At 26.1% G+C, this 13700-nt stretch overlaps 1 protein-coding gene across 3 annotated transcripts in view; it reads left to right on the top strand.

The window, feature by feature from the left end:
* Positions 1–13700, top strand: part of smal (smoke alarm) — a 140045-nt gene that overhangs the window by 50157 nt on the left and 76188 nt on the right. For all 3 annotated transcript variants that reach the window (XM_073967238.1, XM_073967240.1, XM_073967239.1), the window contains exon 3: positions 7409–7514. In XM_073967238.1, the coding sequence (XP_073823339.1) occupies positions 7409–7514 (106 nt within the window). The remainder of the gene's footprint in view (positions 1–7408; positions 7515–13700) is intronic.

Here is a 13700-nt window from a genome sequence, read left to right on the forward strand (position 1 = left end):
ATTGTTCCTGAAACAGTAGTTAAACGTCAAATGTTAGCATTCTTGTGAGCCGCCACAATGGAATGTATGAATCTTTAGTTAAACTCCATTGATATTTTCCCAGTCAAGTTTATCATGCTACACATCATCATCATCATCGGCAGTTAGCTGAAAGTGGATGGAGGATATTCATTCCTATGCCATCACAGACAAGAAGTTGAAGAGAGAAAAAACGCTAGAATGGCATTAACCAAACAGAACACAGAAATTTTCCATGTGAATGCACAACAACAATGCAAGTTAAAGGCAACAAAAAGCAAAGGGCTAAGGTTCTTATGTGCCACAGTTCTTCCTGTGTATATTAGGCAAAGGGTAACAATTTTCCACAAGCTTTGTTGCAAACATTTGTACTTGGGATCGTGTTGCTTGATGGTTGGGATGTGCATGGTAAGGATGAATGGATTTTCATTTTTTACGGGGTTTCGAAGGTATGTTGGGTTTCTCAAGGCGTTTGTAATATAAGGGGGACTTTTTTTTATTTGGTAACACCATGGTGTTGAAATGCCTTCCCTACAGAATGTTGTGGATTCGAGGCTATGACAGATACCACAAAATACTCCAATCATGTTAATTTTTTTTCAAATATCCTGCGTACTCCAGCCACGTTAATGTCTCCAATAGTACTGTCTGTTTCAAACTTTTCCATTCTGTGGTATAACTGGGAAATACTTAGACCTTGTAGGGAACAACTACTTCAATGTGGCCACCAGATTTGTACTTCAGGCTGTTGAGAAAATCCATTTATGCGGCATATCAACTTTAATCAACATTATAAGGTTGAAAATGTAACCCCAACATAAACATGGAGCTAAATCTCAATGGTGGAAATAAGGGACAAATACCAATGATTTCATTTACTTACATTTATGAAGCTTGACGGGTTAAGGGATGGGCATACTACCATCGCTATCATGAAGAACAAAGCAAGCGAATCAAAAAGCTAAGAAGGGGGTACGGCATTAAATGAATAGCCAAACGGGAAAAGGTATTTCCAACAGATGTCTCTTTAGTTAGGATGGAGCAAAGACTTGATTTTTCTGACCAGAGAACAGTACTACCATCCACTCCCTGCTAACCAATCATCACGGCAACTTTACGTTGATAAATATGTTATTTAAAGATTTCAGTTCCTAGTGAATAACTTCCATATAAGCATCCTTTACAGTGACAGACTCACAAAATACACAAAGGACATACCATACAAATCTGAAGAGACAAAACTGAATAGCTCCCTTCATTGATACATAAGTAGCAGATATTCAAAAGAATGATGTGATGCGTTGTGATGTGTTTAGTTAAAGATGAGCAGATCCATAGCCTTATTGGGGATAAAAAAACTGTCTGTCACAACAAACATACCTAACAAAGTAATAATGTGTTGCTTCGTTTATGCAAAAAAGCCAGTTAGTTAGTCATGACATGGAGTATAGCTCATAAGTCAATTGTCATGTGGAAATTTCAGCAGCAGTACCACAGACTCCTTTAAGAACGACAAAGAACATAATTTAAACAGTAAGCGATTTTCAAAAAGTCCTCAGTAAATAAACCAACTCAATATGAAGGTATCGTTTAGTATTTAAATTAGCATAGCATCTCAAAACGAAGGCTGCTCGACTCAACCTGATAGACAGATGCTGTAAACAATTGTCAGTCGTTTAATATACGGTTGTTAGCTTGTTATTTAATTGATGGTATAATCATTGAGGACATTTAAAAGGCATGTCAAGAGATATAATAAAATTTGAGGTATATATAAAGATACTGTAAAGGGCAAATAAATGGAAATGTCAAAAAAAGAAACAGTAACTGGACTTTTACAAGTTGACCCTAGTCCAGTCTTCTTGTAGAAGACATATGCATGTCCTCCATACGAAGACCAAATGATCTTCTATTGGAAGACCAAACGGTCTTCTAAGAGAAGACCAACATGTTTTTAATGAGAAAACCAATAGGTTTCCTATAAGAAGGCCGAAAGGTCATCTAGAAAGAAGATGCTCTAGAAAAAAGGTCTGGAGAAGACCCCCTAGTCTTTTTTCATCGAACTTCAGACCTCAAAACGTCGATTTATTAAAGAAAATTTTTTCATCCAATTTCAGAATTTTTTATTATTTTTTTTCATAACTTGGATTTTATTATTATTTTTCTTTATTTGTTTTTTTTTTTGAAATTTTGCTTGTTAAGGCGAAGATCATTTTTAATGATTTTTATTAATTTTCTCGTGTTGGAGTTTTTCCATTTTTAAAAATATTATTTTAAAATTTGAATTTTTTAAAAAATAGCTTTTCAATTTGGTTCAAAACGTGGATTTTTTTAAAAAATAGTCTTACAATTTTGTTCAACACGTGGATTTAAAAAAAAAAAATAGTTATTCAATTTTTTTCAAAACATGGATTTTTTAAAGATAGTTCTTAATTTTTTTTTTTTTGAAAACATGGATATTTAAAAAAAAAAGTATTTCAATATTTTCAAAACGTGGATTTAAAAAAAAGTATTTCAATATTTTCAAAACGTGGATTTAAAAAAAAGTATTTCAATATTTTCAAAACGTGGATTTAAAAAAAAAGTATTTCAATATTTTCAAAACGTGGATTTAAAAAAACAGTTTTTCATTTTTATTTCAAAACTTGGTTTTTCTGAATTTTTTAATTGTTTTCAGAAGGTGGATTTGTTAAAAAATATATTTTTCAAAACATGGATTTTAAAAAAAATATTTAATTTTTTTCAAAACGTGGATTTTAAACGAAACATTTTTTCGTTCTTATTTCAAGACTTGGTTTTTCTAATTTTTTAATTATTTTCAGAAGGTGGATTTGTTAAAAAATATTTTTTTTAAAAACCTGGAATTTTTAAAAAATATTTTTTCAAAATTTAATTTTTTTTAAATTTTTTTTTTATAATAAAGAATAAAAATAAAATTATATAAAATATAGCACAAGCATCTAAGGCTAATGGCTAATTTTTATATAATATTTTTTTCAAACCGATTTTTAATTTTATTTTCAAATGCGCTGTTTTTTTAAAAAGATTTTTCAAAACTTGGCTTTATTTTAAAAAGAAAAGCAAAACGTTTATTTTTTACAAAAATATTTTTTAATTTTTGAAAAAATATTTTTAAAAAAATCCACTTTTTAAAAAATGTTTACATTTATTTTTTAAAAATAAATAAATTTTTTGGAAAATTGAGAAAATAATTGTTCAAAAGATTAAATTTTTTAAAAAGTTTAAAAAATATACTTATTTGAAAAACCCTAGATTTTTTTTAAAAAACTGGTTTTTTTAAATTTTTTTTTTTCAAAAGTTGAATTTTTTTAATTTTTGAAAGCACATTTTGAAAAAAATATTTTTTAAACAATGGAAGCCGTATTTTTTGAAAAATCCATGTTTTGGAAAATTGAGAGAAGTTCTTTAAGAATTTAAAACAATATAATTATTTGATAGATTTTTAAAAAAAATGGAAAAATATTTCTTAAAAATGTAAGATTTGAAAAAATTCTTTTAACGATTGAAAAATGTGTTTTATTAAAAAGCCCAAATTTTGAAAAAAAAATATTTTAAAATTTCCACGTTTTAAAAATAATATTTTTTAAAAAATCCACGTTTAAGAAAAATATTTGTTTTAAATTAAAAAAAAAAATTAAAAAAATAGTATTTGATATTTTTTCAAAAAGTGAATTTTTTAAAAAGATACTTTTTCAATTTTTTTTTTCAAAACGTGGATATTTTAAAAAATGTTTTTGGGTGTTTTCTGAACGTGGATTTTTTAAAAAATATTTTTTTCAAAACCAGGATTTTTTCAAAAAAATATTTTTTTCAAAATTTGGAGTTTTTTATTTTTTTCTTTATTCCAAATATTTATTAAAATAAAAAATTATAATAAAATTATATAAATAAGGCTATCGGCTAATTTTTTAAAAAATATTTTTTCAATCCGTCAATTTTTAATTTTTTTTTCAAACCGCTGATTTAAAAAAAAATCGAAACGTGGTTTTATTTTAAAAAGCAAAACAAAACTCTTATTTTCTAAAAAATATTTTTTAAAATTTTGAAAAAACATTTTGAAAAAATATTTAAAAAATAAAGCCGTTTTTAAAAATGGAAAATTGAATTTTTTAATAATCCATGCTTTGGAAAATATTTGGTTAAAAGATCCAAGTTTTTAACCAATTTAAAAAATACATTTATTTGAAAACCCCTAGTTTCAAAAAAATGGAAAAATATTTTTTAAAAAATGCAAGCTTTAAAAAATATTTGTTCAAACAATTAAAAAATGTGTTTTAAAAAGCAAAATTTTGAAAAAATATATTTAAAATTTTCAGATTTGAAAAAAATATTTTTTAAAAAATCCGCTTTTCAGTAAATATTTTTTTTTTTTAAATTCACGTTTAGAAAAATATTTTTTTTAAAAAATTTACGTTTTAAATATATATTTTGTTTTAAAATCCACGTTTTAAAAAATATTTTTTAAAAATTTGACATTTTAAAAAATATTTGTTAAAAAAAATATTTTTTTAGAAAATCAAAGTTCGAAAAAATTTGGATTTATTATTATTTTTTTCAAAACCTGGATTTAAATTTGTTTCTATTTTAAAAAATATTTTTCATAAAAAATAGTTTTTCAATTTCGTTCAAAACATGGATTTTTTTAAAAAGAGTGTTTTAAAATGCCCAATTTTTGAAAAAATATATTTAAAATTTTCACATTCTAAAAAAATATTTTTTAAATAATACGCTTTTCAATAAATTTTTTTTAAAAAATTTACGTTTTAAAAACATATTTTTTTTAAAATCCACGTTTTAAAAAATTCACATTTTAAAAAATATTTGTTAAATAATCCACGTTCTAAAAAAAATATTTTTTTAGAAAATCCAAGTTTGAAAAAATCGCGTTTTTAAAAATAAACTTTTCAATAATTTTGAGAAAATTCACGTTTAAATTTTTTTTTGTAAATCTACCCTTTGAGAAATATTGAAAAAATTCTTTTAAACAATCCATATTTTGAAAAAATATTTTTTTCATTTTTTAAAAACATATTCGCCAAAACGTAAATCTACGCTTTAAAAAATTTTTTCAAAACATCCACGTTTAAAAAAATATATTTTTTTAGATTGACGTTTTAAAAAATAATGAAAAAAAATTTTTACACTTTTTCAACACGTGGATTTTTTAATAAAAATATGTGTTTAATTGTTTTTAAACTTAGATTTAATTTTTTTCCAAACTTGGATTTTGTTTTTAAATATTTTTTATACTTGGATTTATTAAATTCAAATCGCTGATTTTTTAAAATATTTTTTTCAATTGGTTCAAAACGTTAATTGTTTTAAATATATATTTTTAATTTTTTAAAATAGTGGAGTTTTTAAAAATGTTGTTTTAAATTTGTTCAAAAGGAGAATTTTAAAAAAAATATTTTTTTAAATTTTTTGATAACGGTAATTTTTAGTGAAATATTTTTTCAATACTTGGATTTTTTAAGAAATGTTTTTCAATTTGTTCAAAGCGTGGATTTTTGAATAAATAGTTTATCAATTTTTTTTAAAATTTGGTTCTTTTAGAAAAAATGTTTTTCAACTTTAAAAAAAAAAAAACATTGAATTAAAAAATTAATATTTTTCAAAAATATTTTATTCCAAGGCGTGGACTTTTTTAAATATTTTTTTAAGTTCTTTTTTCAAAAATATTTTTTCAGTTTTTCAAAACGTGAATTTTTTAAAAAAAATATTTTTCAAAGACATTTGGACCACAAACGTGGATTTTGTAAAATATTTTTTAAATATTAATTTTTGTAAACGTAAAAAGATTTTTAAGAATTAGTTTTTAAACTGTAAAAAAAATATTTTTTTCAATATTTTAAAAACGTGGAATTTTTTAAAAACATTTTTTCAAAAGTTGGACTTTTTTAAGAAATAGTTTCTATTTTTTTTTTCAAACTTTGTATTTTTGAAGAAAAATATTTTTCAATTCCTTTAAAAAACGTTTAATTAAAAAGTCAAAAATTTACAAAAATATATTTTTTTATTTTTTCCAGGTTGGGTATTTTTTTCAAAATATTTTTTAAATTTTTTACAAAAATATTTTTTTTTAATTTTTTTAACGTGGACATTAAACGTGAATTATTTTAAGACTTATTATTTTAAGAATTCAAAAAATTCTATGAGAAGACCAACAGGTCTTCTCTAAGAGGACCAAATCATCTTCTATGAGAAACCACTCTAGGTGGCCTTCTACCAGTACATCATTTTGAACACTAAATTTCTTCATTGTGCAGACAAGAAGCTCTTCTTCTATTTGATCCATATAGTTTCTTGTGAAGTGATCAGGTGACTCAATGCGGAAATTATCTCTTCCTTATTAATTCTGAAAGATCGCGTGAATATTGTCCTCAAAATTTATTGAGATTCCGTGCCAAAAACTTCCTAAAAGCAACATATTCATCACATTGTATGACATTTCTCTTCGGGAACAAAAAGATCTCCATAAGACATTCATGACAAAAAAACGCAAAATGCAAAGCCAGATCATGCAACAAATAGCTATAGCAGGAAGCAAACAAATGCCTTTCATCTTTAAATTCCAAGGAAACGCCTATATTTACCACACAATGGTCTGTCTGTGGTGGCGTTTAAGCACTTGCAACACGCACCATGTGTCATTTTCAAAAAAAAAAAACTCAACAACAACAAAAAACTATAAAAATATGACACAAAAAATTCAATAAAATAAATGACACTGGTCAAACACTAAATCTCTCGGAAATCACTACTCTCGCTCAAAGCAGACAAGTGTTTAGCCTGATGCCACAAAAAAATAAAATTTAAATAGAAATGAAAAACCATCTTTAGTTTATTGGACATATTTCATAAATGCTTCAGTTAATTTGATAAATTTGACATGAAAATAGTTTTTTAAACAACAACAATCACAAAGGAAATTTTGTGATTTTTCATAAATTGCTTCTTTTCCCTCCAGAAGATGCATGTAAGGGAAAATTTATGTTTATGGCTGAGAAGAAAAAAAAACTCTGTGTCTCCTTTGTGCAAGACAATTTTAAGAATTTCTATTTTGTTGCTCTTGCCGTTTTTGTTGTTTTTGTTTTAGTGTTTTAAATGTAAATTTTCTTCTTAATTAATTGTTGTGTTCTTTTGTGCTTTGGGGTCTTTGTTGTTATTCATCTTCAGATGTGGGGTGTTTTCCTCTATTTTTTATTGTATTTTTTGTTTAGAATCTGAATTAATTAGTGAGCGACAGAGACAAAGAAAGAATTTTTTTTGTATTATTGTTTTTAAATTTTTTATTTGTTTATTTATTTTAATTTATAGTTTTTTGATTTTTAAATAATGTTATGTTTTTTCTTCTTCTTTATTACAGCCACATGTAATATGCCTCTGGGCATGGAATCTGGTGCAATCACAGATGCTCAAATTACAGCGAGTTCAGCCCATGATACGGGTTTCGTTGGACCACAACATGCGAGGTAAGTTTATTAATGTTTTGGAATTTAAATTGTGCGAAAATTATGGTGAAAAAAATTGAAGGGGATTTTAAGGCTTTAGAACACAATTTCGAGAAACAATGTAAAAATGTGCCACTGAAAAAAATTGGAAGAATTTTGAATGAACATGGACTGAAAAGCCCCGGAACTTTCGAAGCATTTTCTTCTTAAAATGAAATTAAGGAGTAAATGTTAGATTTGAACTAAAATTAATTTTAAAAAATGATTAAATTTATGTCTATTAACTTTGGGCTGAATAAATAAGAAATTCGATTTTTATGACAATAATTATTTTCAAACTAAAATGTGTTATTTAAAATGTGACATAAATTGAAAAAAATTAGTTCAAAATTCGTATTTATGAATTTTGATAGATATTAAATCCATAAAATAACAGCTGAAAATTCCTAACCCAAATTATGAATACAAAGAATTTCATTAAAGATTATATAAAATTCATGAAGATGTTGTAAAAAAAAAAAAATCGTGTAAAATCTATGGGACGTAGGAGCCTAAATGATCACGGCTGAAAAGTCTCGGACTTAAGAAAAAGTCACTAAAAACTTTTATATCTGATTTTCTGGTTGAAAAATTATTCTTTAAAAAATCCACGCGGTTGAAAAAAATATTCTTTAAAAAATCCACGCGGTTGAAAAAAATATTCTTTAAAAAATCCACGTATGATAGCCCATAAAGAAATATTCTTTAAAAAATCCACGTATGATAGCCCATAAAGAAATATTCTTTAAAAAATCCATGCGGTTGAAAAAAATTTTCTTTAAAAAATCCACGCGGTTGAAAAAAATATTCTTTAAAAAAACCACGCGGTTGAAAAAAAAATTCTTTAAAAAATCCACGCGGTTGAAAAAAATATTCTTTAAAAAATCCACGCGGTTGAAAAAAATATTCTTTAAAAAAACCACGCGGTTGAAAAAAAAAATTCTTTATAAAAACCACGCGGTTGAAAAAAATATTCTTTAAAAAATCCAGGCGGTTGAAAAAAATATTCTATAAAAATCCACGCGGTTGAAAAAAATATTCTATAAAAATCCACGCGGTTGAAAAAAATATTCTTTAAAAAATCCACGCGGTTGAAAAAAATATTCTTTAAAAAATCCACGCGGTTGAAAAAAAAAAAATCTTTAAAAAATTCACGCGGTTGAAAAAAATATTCTTTAAAAAATCCAGGCGGTTGAAAAAAATATTCTTAAAAAAATCCAGGCGGTTGAAAAAAATATTCTTTAAAAAATCCACGCGGTTGAAAAAAAATATTCTTTAAAAAATCCACGCGGTTGAAAAAAATATTCTTTAAAAAATCCACGCGGTTGAAAAAAAAATATTCTTTAAAAAATCCACGCGGTTGAAAAAAATATTCTTTAAAAAATCCATGTGCCTAAAAAAAATATTCTTTAAAAAAACCACGCGGTTGAAAAAAATATTCTTAAAAAATCCACGCGGTTGAAAAAAATATTCTTTAAAAAACCCATGTGCCTAAAAAAAAATATTCTTTAAAAAATCCACGCGGTTGAAAAAAATATTCTTTAAAAAATCCACGCTGTTGAAAAAAAATATTCTTTAAAAAATCCACGCGGTTGAAAAAAATATTCTTTAAAAAATGCATGTGACTAAAAAATATTCTTTAAAAAATCCATGTGACTAAAAAAATATTCTTTAAAAAATCCACGCGGTTGAAAAAAATATTCTTTAAATAATCCATGTGGGTGAAAAAATATTCTTTAAAAAATCCACGTGGTTGTAAAAATACTCTTTAAATAATCCATGTGGGTGAAAAAATATTCTTTAAAAAATCCACGCTGCTGAAAAATATTCTTTAAAAAATCCACGCTGCTGAAAAATATTCTTTCAAAAATCCACGCGGTTGAAAAAATACTCTTTAAAAAAGCCACGTGATTGAAAAAAATTTTCTTTAAAAAATCCAGGTGGTTGAAAAAAATATCCTTTAAAAAATCCAGGTGGTTGAAAAAAATATTCTTTAAAAAATCCACGTGATTGGAAAAATATTCTTTAAAAAATCCACGTGATTGAAAAATATTCTTTTAAAAATCCACGTGGGAGAAAAAATATTCTTTAAAAAATCCATGTGATTGAAAAAATATTCTTTAAAAAATCCATGTGATTGAAAAAATATTCTTTAAAAAATCCATGTGATTAAAAAAATATTCTTTAAAAAATCCACGTGATTGAAAAAATATTCTTTAAAAAATACACGTGGTTGAAAAAAATATTCTTTAAAAAATCCACGCGGTTGAAAAAAATATTCTTTAAAACATCCACGCGGTTGAAAAAAATATTCTTTAAAAAATTCACGCGGTTGAAAAAAATATTCTTTAAAAAATCCACGTGATTGAAAAATATTCTTTAAAAAATCCACGTGGTTGAAAAAAATATTCTTTAAAAAATCCAGGTGGTTGAAAAAATATTCTTTAAAAAATCCAGGTGATTGAAAAATTATTCTTTAAAAAATCCAGGTGGTTGAAAAATATTCTTTAAAAAACCCACGTGTTTAAAAAAAATATTCTTTAAAAAATCCAGGTGCTTCAAAAAATATGCTTTAAAAAATCCACGTGGTTGGAAGAATACTCTTTAAAAAAATTCCTCCCTAATTCATTACATCTTTTAACCCATTGTAAACCAATTTATGCATAATTTTGAATTTTCAACACATCCATTATTATGTTGAAATACACATTCCCATCTGCCCATGATGCTCCTCCATTCTAGAGGTTATGTTTATTTTGGCCACCTGCCAATTTACTCTGTCAATATTGTATTGCTCTTTAGTGAAAAAAGGCCAATTTAATCAACATAAACTATTTGAAAGATGACGATTTGTAAAATGATACTGACAGAAGTCGATGTAATATCCCTTGGATCCAATGATTTTATGATGCTGATAATTTCCTGTTTTGCATTTTTTTCACTTCCAACGATTCTAGGCTCTTTTCTTTGGTGCTGCTTTTTCGTTTTCTTCTTCCCGTTCTCTCTCTCTAAAATGCCATAAAAATCATTTAAAATGCTAATATCCTTTTAGTTTATAGACCCATTACATTTTGACTTTAATTATTGTTATTGCCAAAGTTAACAATCGTTTGTTTTGGTCTACTGTTTGTTTACGAATGGCGTTTCGTTTCATGTGAACAAAAAAGCTTGAAATATATAATTTGCTTTTAACATTAAGAATCGAGTAGCAAGCAGGCAGCGAGTGGCAGGAATGACGATTTTTCTTTCTTCAGATCTTTTACATTGTTTTATAAGCAACGACAACAACGCCAACAAGGGGACAAGCTGATGTTGACCAAGAACCATTTAGAGCCATGGTTTAAATTTGTGGAGAAATCTCTTAGAGTTGTGGTGGCCAGCATATAGCCAAGCTAGCAACCGGACTAACAACTATCTAATCAAAGTTTCTAAAAGCCGCCTGTATTTCTTTTTACCTTCTTCAGAGTAGTTTTGTTCTGTTTTCCTTTTTTTCTCCACATCTCTATGAAATGAAAGACAGAAAGAGTTTCTAATACTCGCTTACCAAGAAGCCAAGTAGTGAGTGGGGTATTGGCCGGCCCCGGTCATATCCCTCCTTGGGACATTTGATTTTGTTAAAGCTGTTACCATTTGTATGCAGCAGCGTTTTTTTCTGATTTTTAATTTTCATTGACGACTTTTAATGGGCTTTCAGATCTCTTGACTTAGCATTCGAGGTGAGGCTGAAGTGTGGAGAGATGGAAAGAAATTATTCTATGTTTGTTTGTTGTTTGGTGATTACGATGAAGTTGATGGACCCCACCAAGCCAACAAACTTCATTGAAGTAGCCATCCAGCTATTGCCATCAGGCATTTGTACATCGTGGGTAGCTCAGGCAAAACAAACTGTCATTTAGTTAATCACTTGGCCAGCCAGTAGTGAAGATACTTTTGGCCAATTGTTGTACATGATGACGACCTGGCCATCATGGCCAAACCATTCCAGCAGACTGTTGCCATAGATTTGTTGGCTTCCTTGTTTCCCATCATCATCTCTATTTCTTAACTATTTGTAGAGGAATTAATTTAAATTGAAGTTGGGTTTTTGTTGTTTTTCCTATTCCTCTTTCTACTGGCTTGTGGAGAAAAAATATCTATTCCTCTGTTGTTATAGCTCTTCTGGCATGGAAATGTCCATTTGTTGTGTTCATGGTAACCATTTGAATGGCGTCGATAGGGTATTTATCTTAATTTAATTGAATGTTTATATGGGACCGAGCGACCAACCGACTGCGACTGAGTGAATTGCTTTAGCTGGCCGGACTGGTAGATTCGTTGGTGCTTTGGCTGTGAGGGATAGAAAGAAAAACGAAATAAATGACTCTGGATCACGTTTTTCTGTTAAGTTTATGATGTTTACTCTTGTTTGACATAATCATAGTGATTTAAATTAAACTAAGTGGCTACAGAAGATAGATTTGTAACCATGACTTTAAACTTCTCCAAAAGAGTTTTCTAAACATGTTGGTGGGGGGGGGGGGGGATTTTAATGTGAACACTTATGCTAATGAAAGAAAATACGTATTTAGATACTTCTTATGTTGTCGTTGAGATCGTTAGTATTGATGCAAGAATGCTTATGTTTATAATTAAAAGAAATCGAAATTTTATTAATGAATCACAAAAGGATGAGCTGAAAAGTCGTGGACCTAAGAGTGAATTTGAAAATATTTTTAAAATTTTAATTTTTTTCATTAATTTCGGAAATAAACAAATTAATGAAAAAAATTAAAATTTTGCAAAAAAAAACAGAAGGACGTAGGAAGCTAATTCGCTAAGGCTGAAAAGTCCCGGGCCTAAGAAAAAATCATTAAGCATTGGCATAACTTAAACAAAAACAAATAATAAATAATTAATTAATATAATAAATTATGATTTATTCAGAACCTTTTCTCAGAAATTACAGTATAAATTAGAAATTATCTTTTTTTAAATGGCCAATTAATTTCTAAATTATTCTAAAAGGTCAGACATATTAAGTTTTTTTAAATATTTAATTTTTAAAATTGAAATCATCTGGAACTTTATAGTCCCTTTAATTCATATGATATTTTTATTATTGTTTTATTTTTATTTTTTGCATAAATTTTAATAATGAAAAAATAGTTTGTTTGATTGAAATTGTATTTGTTCTTTTTTTTTTGTAACATTCGGGATTAAAAAAATTAATTAAAAATATGAAGAACTATAAACAAGTTATAAAAATTCGAATGAGTTTTATTATTTGATTTTTTAAGGCAAAAAATGTTAAAAAAAATTATTTATAAACGCAGGCAACAAAAATTACACGGGCTGAAAAGTCCCGGCAAAGAAAAATATATTTTAATTTTAAATTAATATCTAAATTGTTCTAATGATCACAATTAATACAATTTTTTAATATTTAATTTTTTAAATTTAAATAATCCGGAACTTTTCATTCCTACTTAATTCATATGATTTTTTAAAGAAATTTTTAAGAAAATATATATTTTTGAATAAATAGTTTTTAATAACGTTTTCACAGAAATTTTAATAATTAAAAAAAAATTATAAAAACAAATTTAAATTTATTTGTTTTTATGATTGATTAAAATTGTGCTTTTCTTTGCAACGTTCTGGATTAAAAAAATAATTTAAAATATAAAGAATAATAAAAATTTAATGAATTTAATTATTTGATTTTTTAAGTCAATAATTTTACACGGGCTGAAAAGTCCCGGCCCTGACAACGAAAAATGTATTTAAGGTTTAATTCAATTTGTGAATTGTTCTAAAAGATCAAAATTATTAAAATTTTTACATATTTTATTTTCAAATTACTATAATCTGGAACATTTTAGCATTCTTAATACATATGATTATTTAAAGAAAATTTTAATAAAATTTATATTTTTTAAGAAATTTTACACAGAAATTTAAATAATTAAAAAAATATATTTTTTGTCATTTGATTGAAATTGTATTTTTTCCTCGCAAAGTTCGGCATTAAAAAATAATATAAAATATAAATGACCATATAAAAATTTTAAAAAATCTTATGCATTGTTTTTTTATTAATGAAAATTAAAAAAAGTTTTTGTTACTGAAAAATGCTCGTAAATAAAGGTCATAAAATTACTAAGGTTGGCGCTTAAGGGTTTTCCCAGT

This window comes from Musca autumnalis, unplaced genomic scaffold, assembly GCF_047663935.1.
Source record: "Musca autumnalis isolate F117 unplaced genomic scaffold, ASM4766393v1 scaffold_2, whole genome shotgun sequence".
Taxonomy (NCBI): Eukaryota; Metazoa; Arthropoda; class Insecta; order Diptera; family Muscidae; genus Musca; species Musca autumnalis.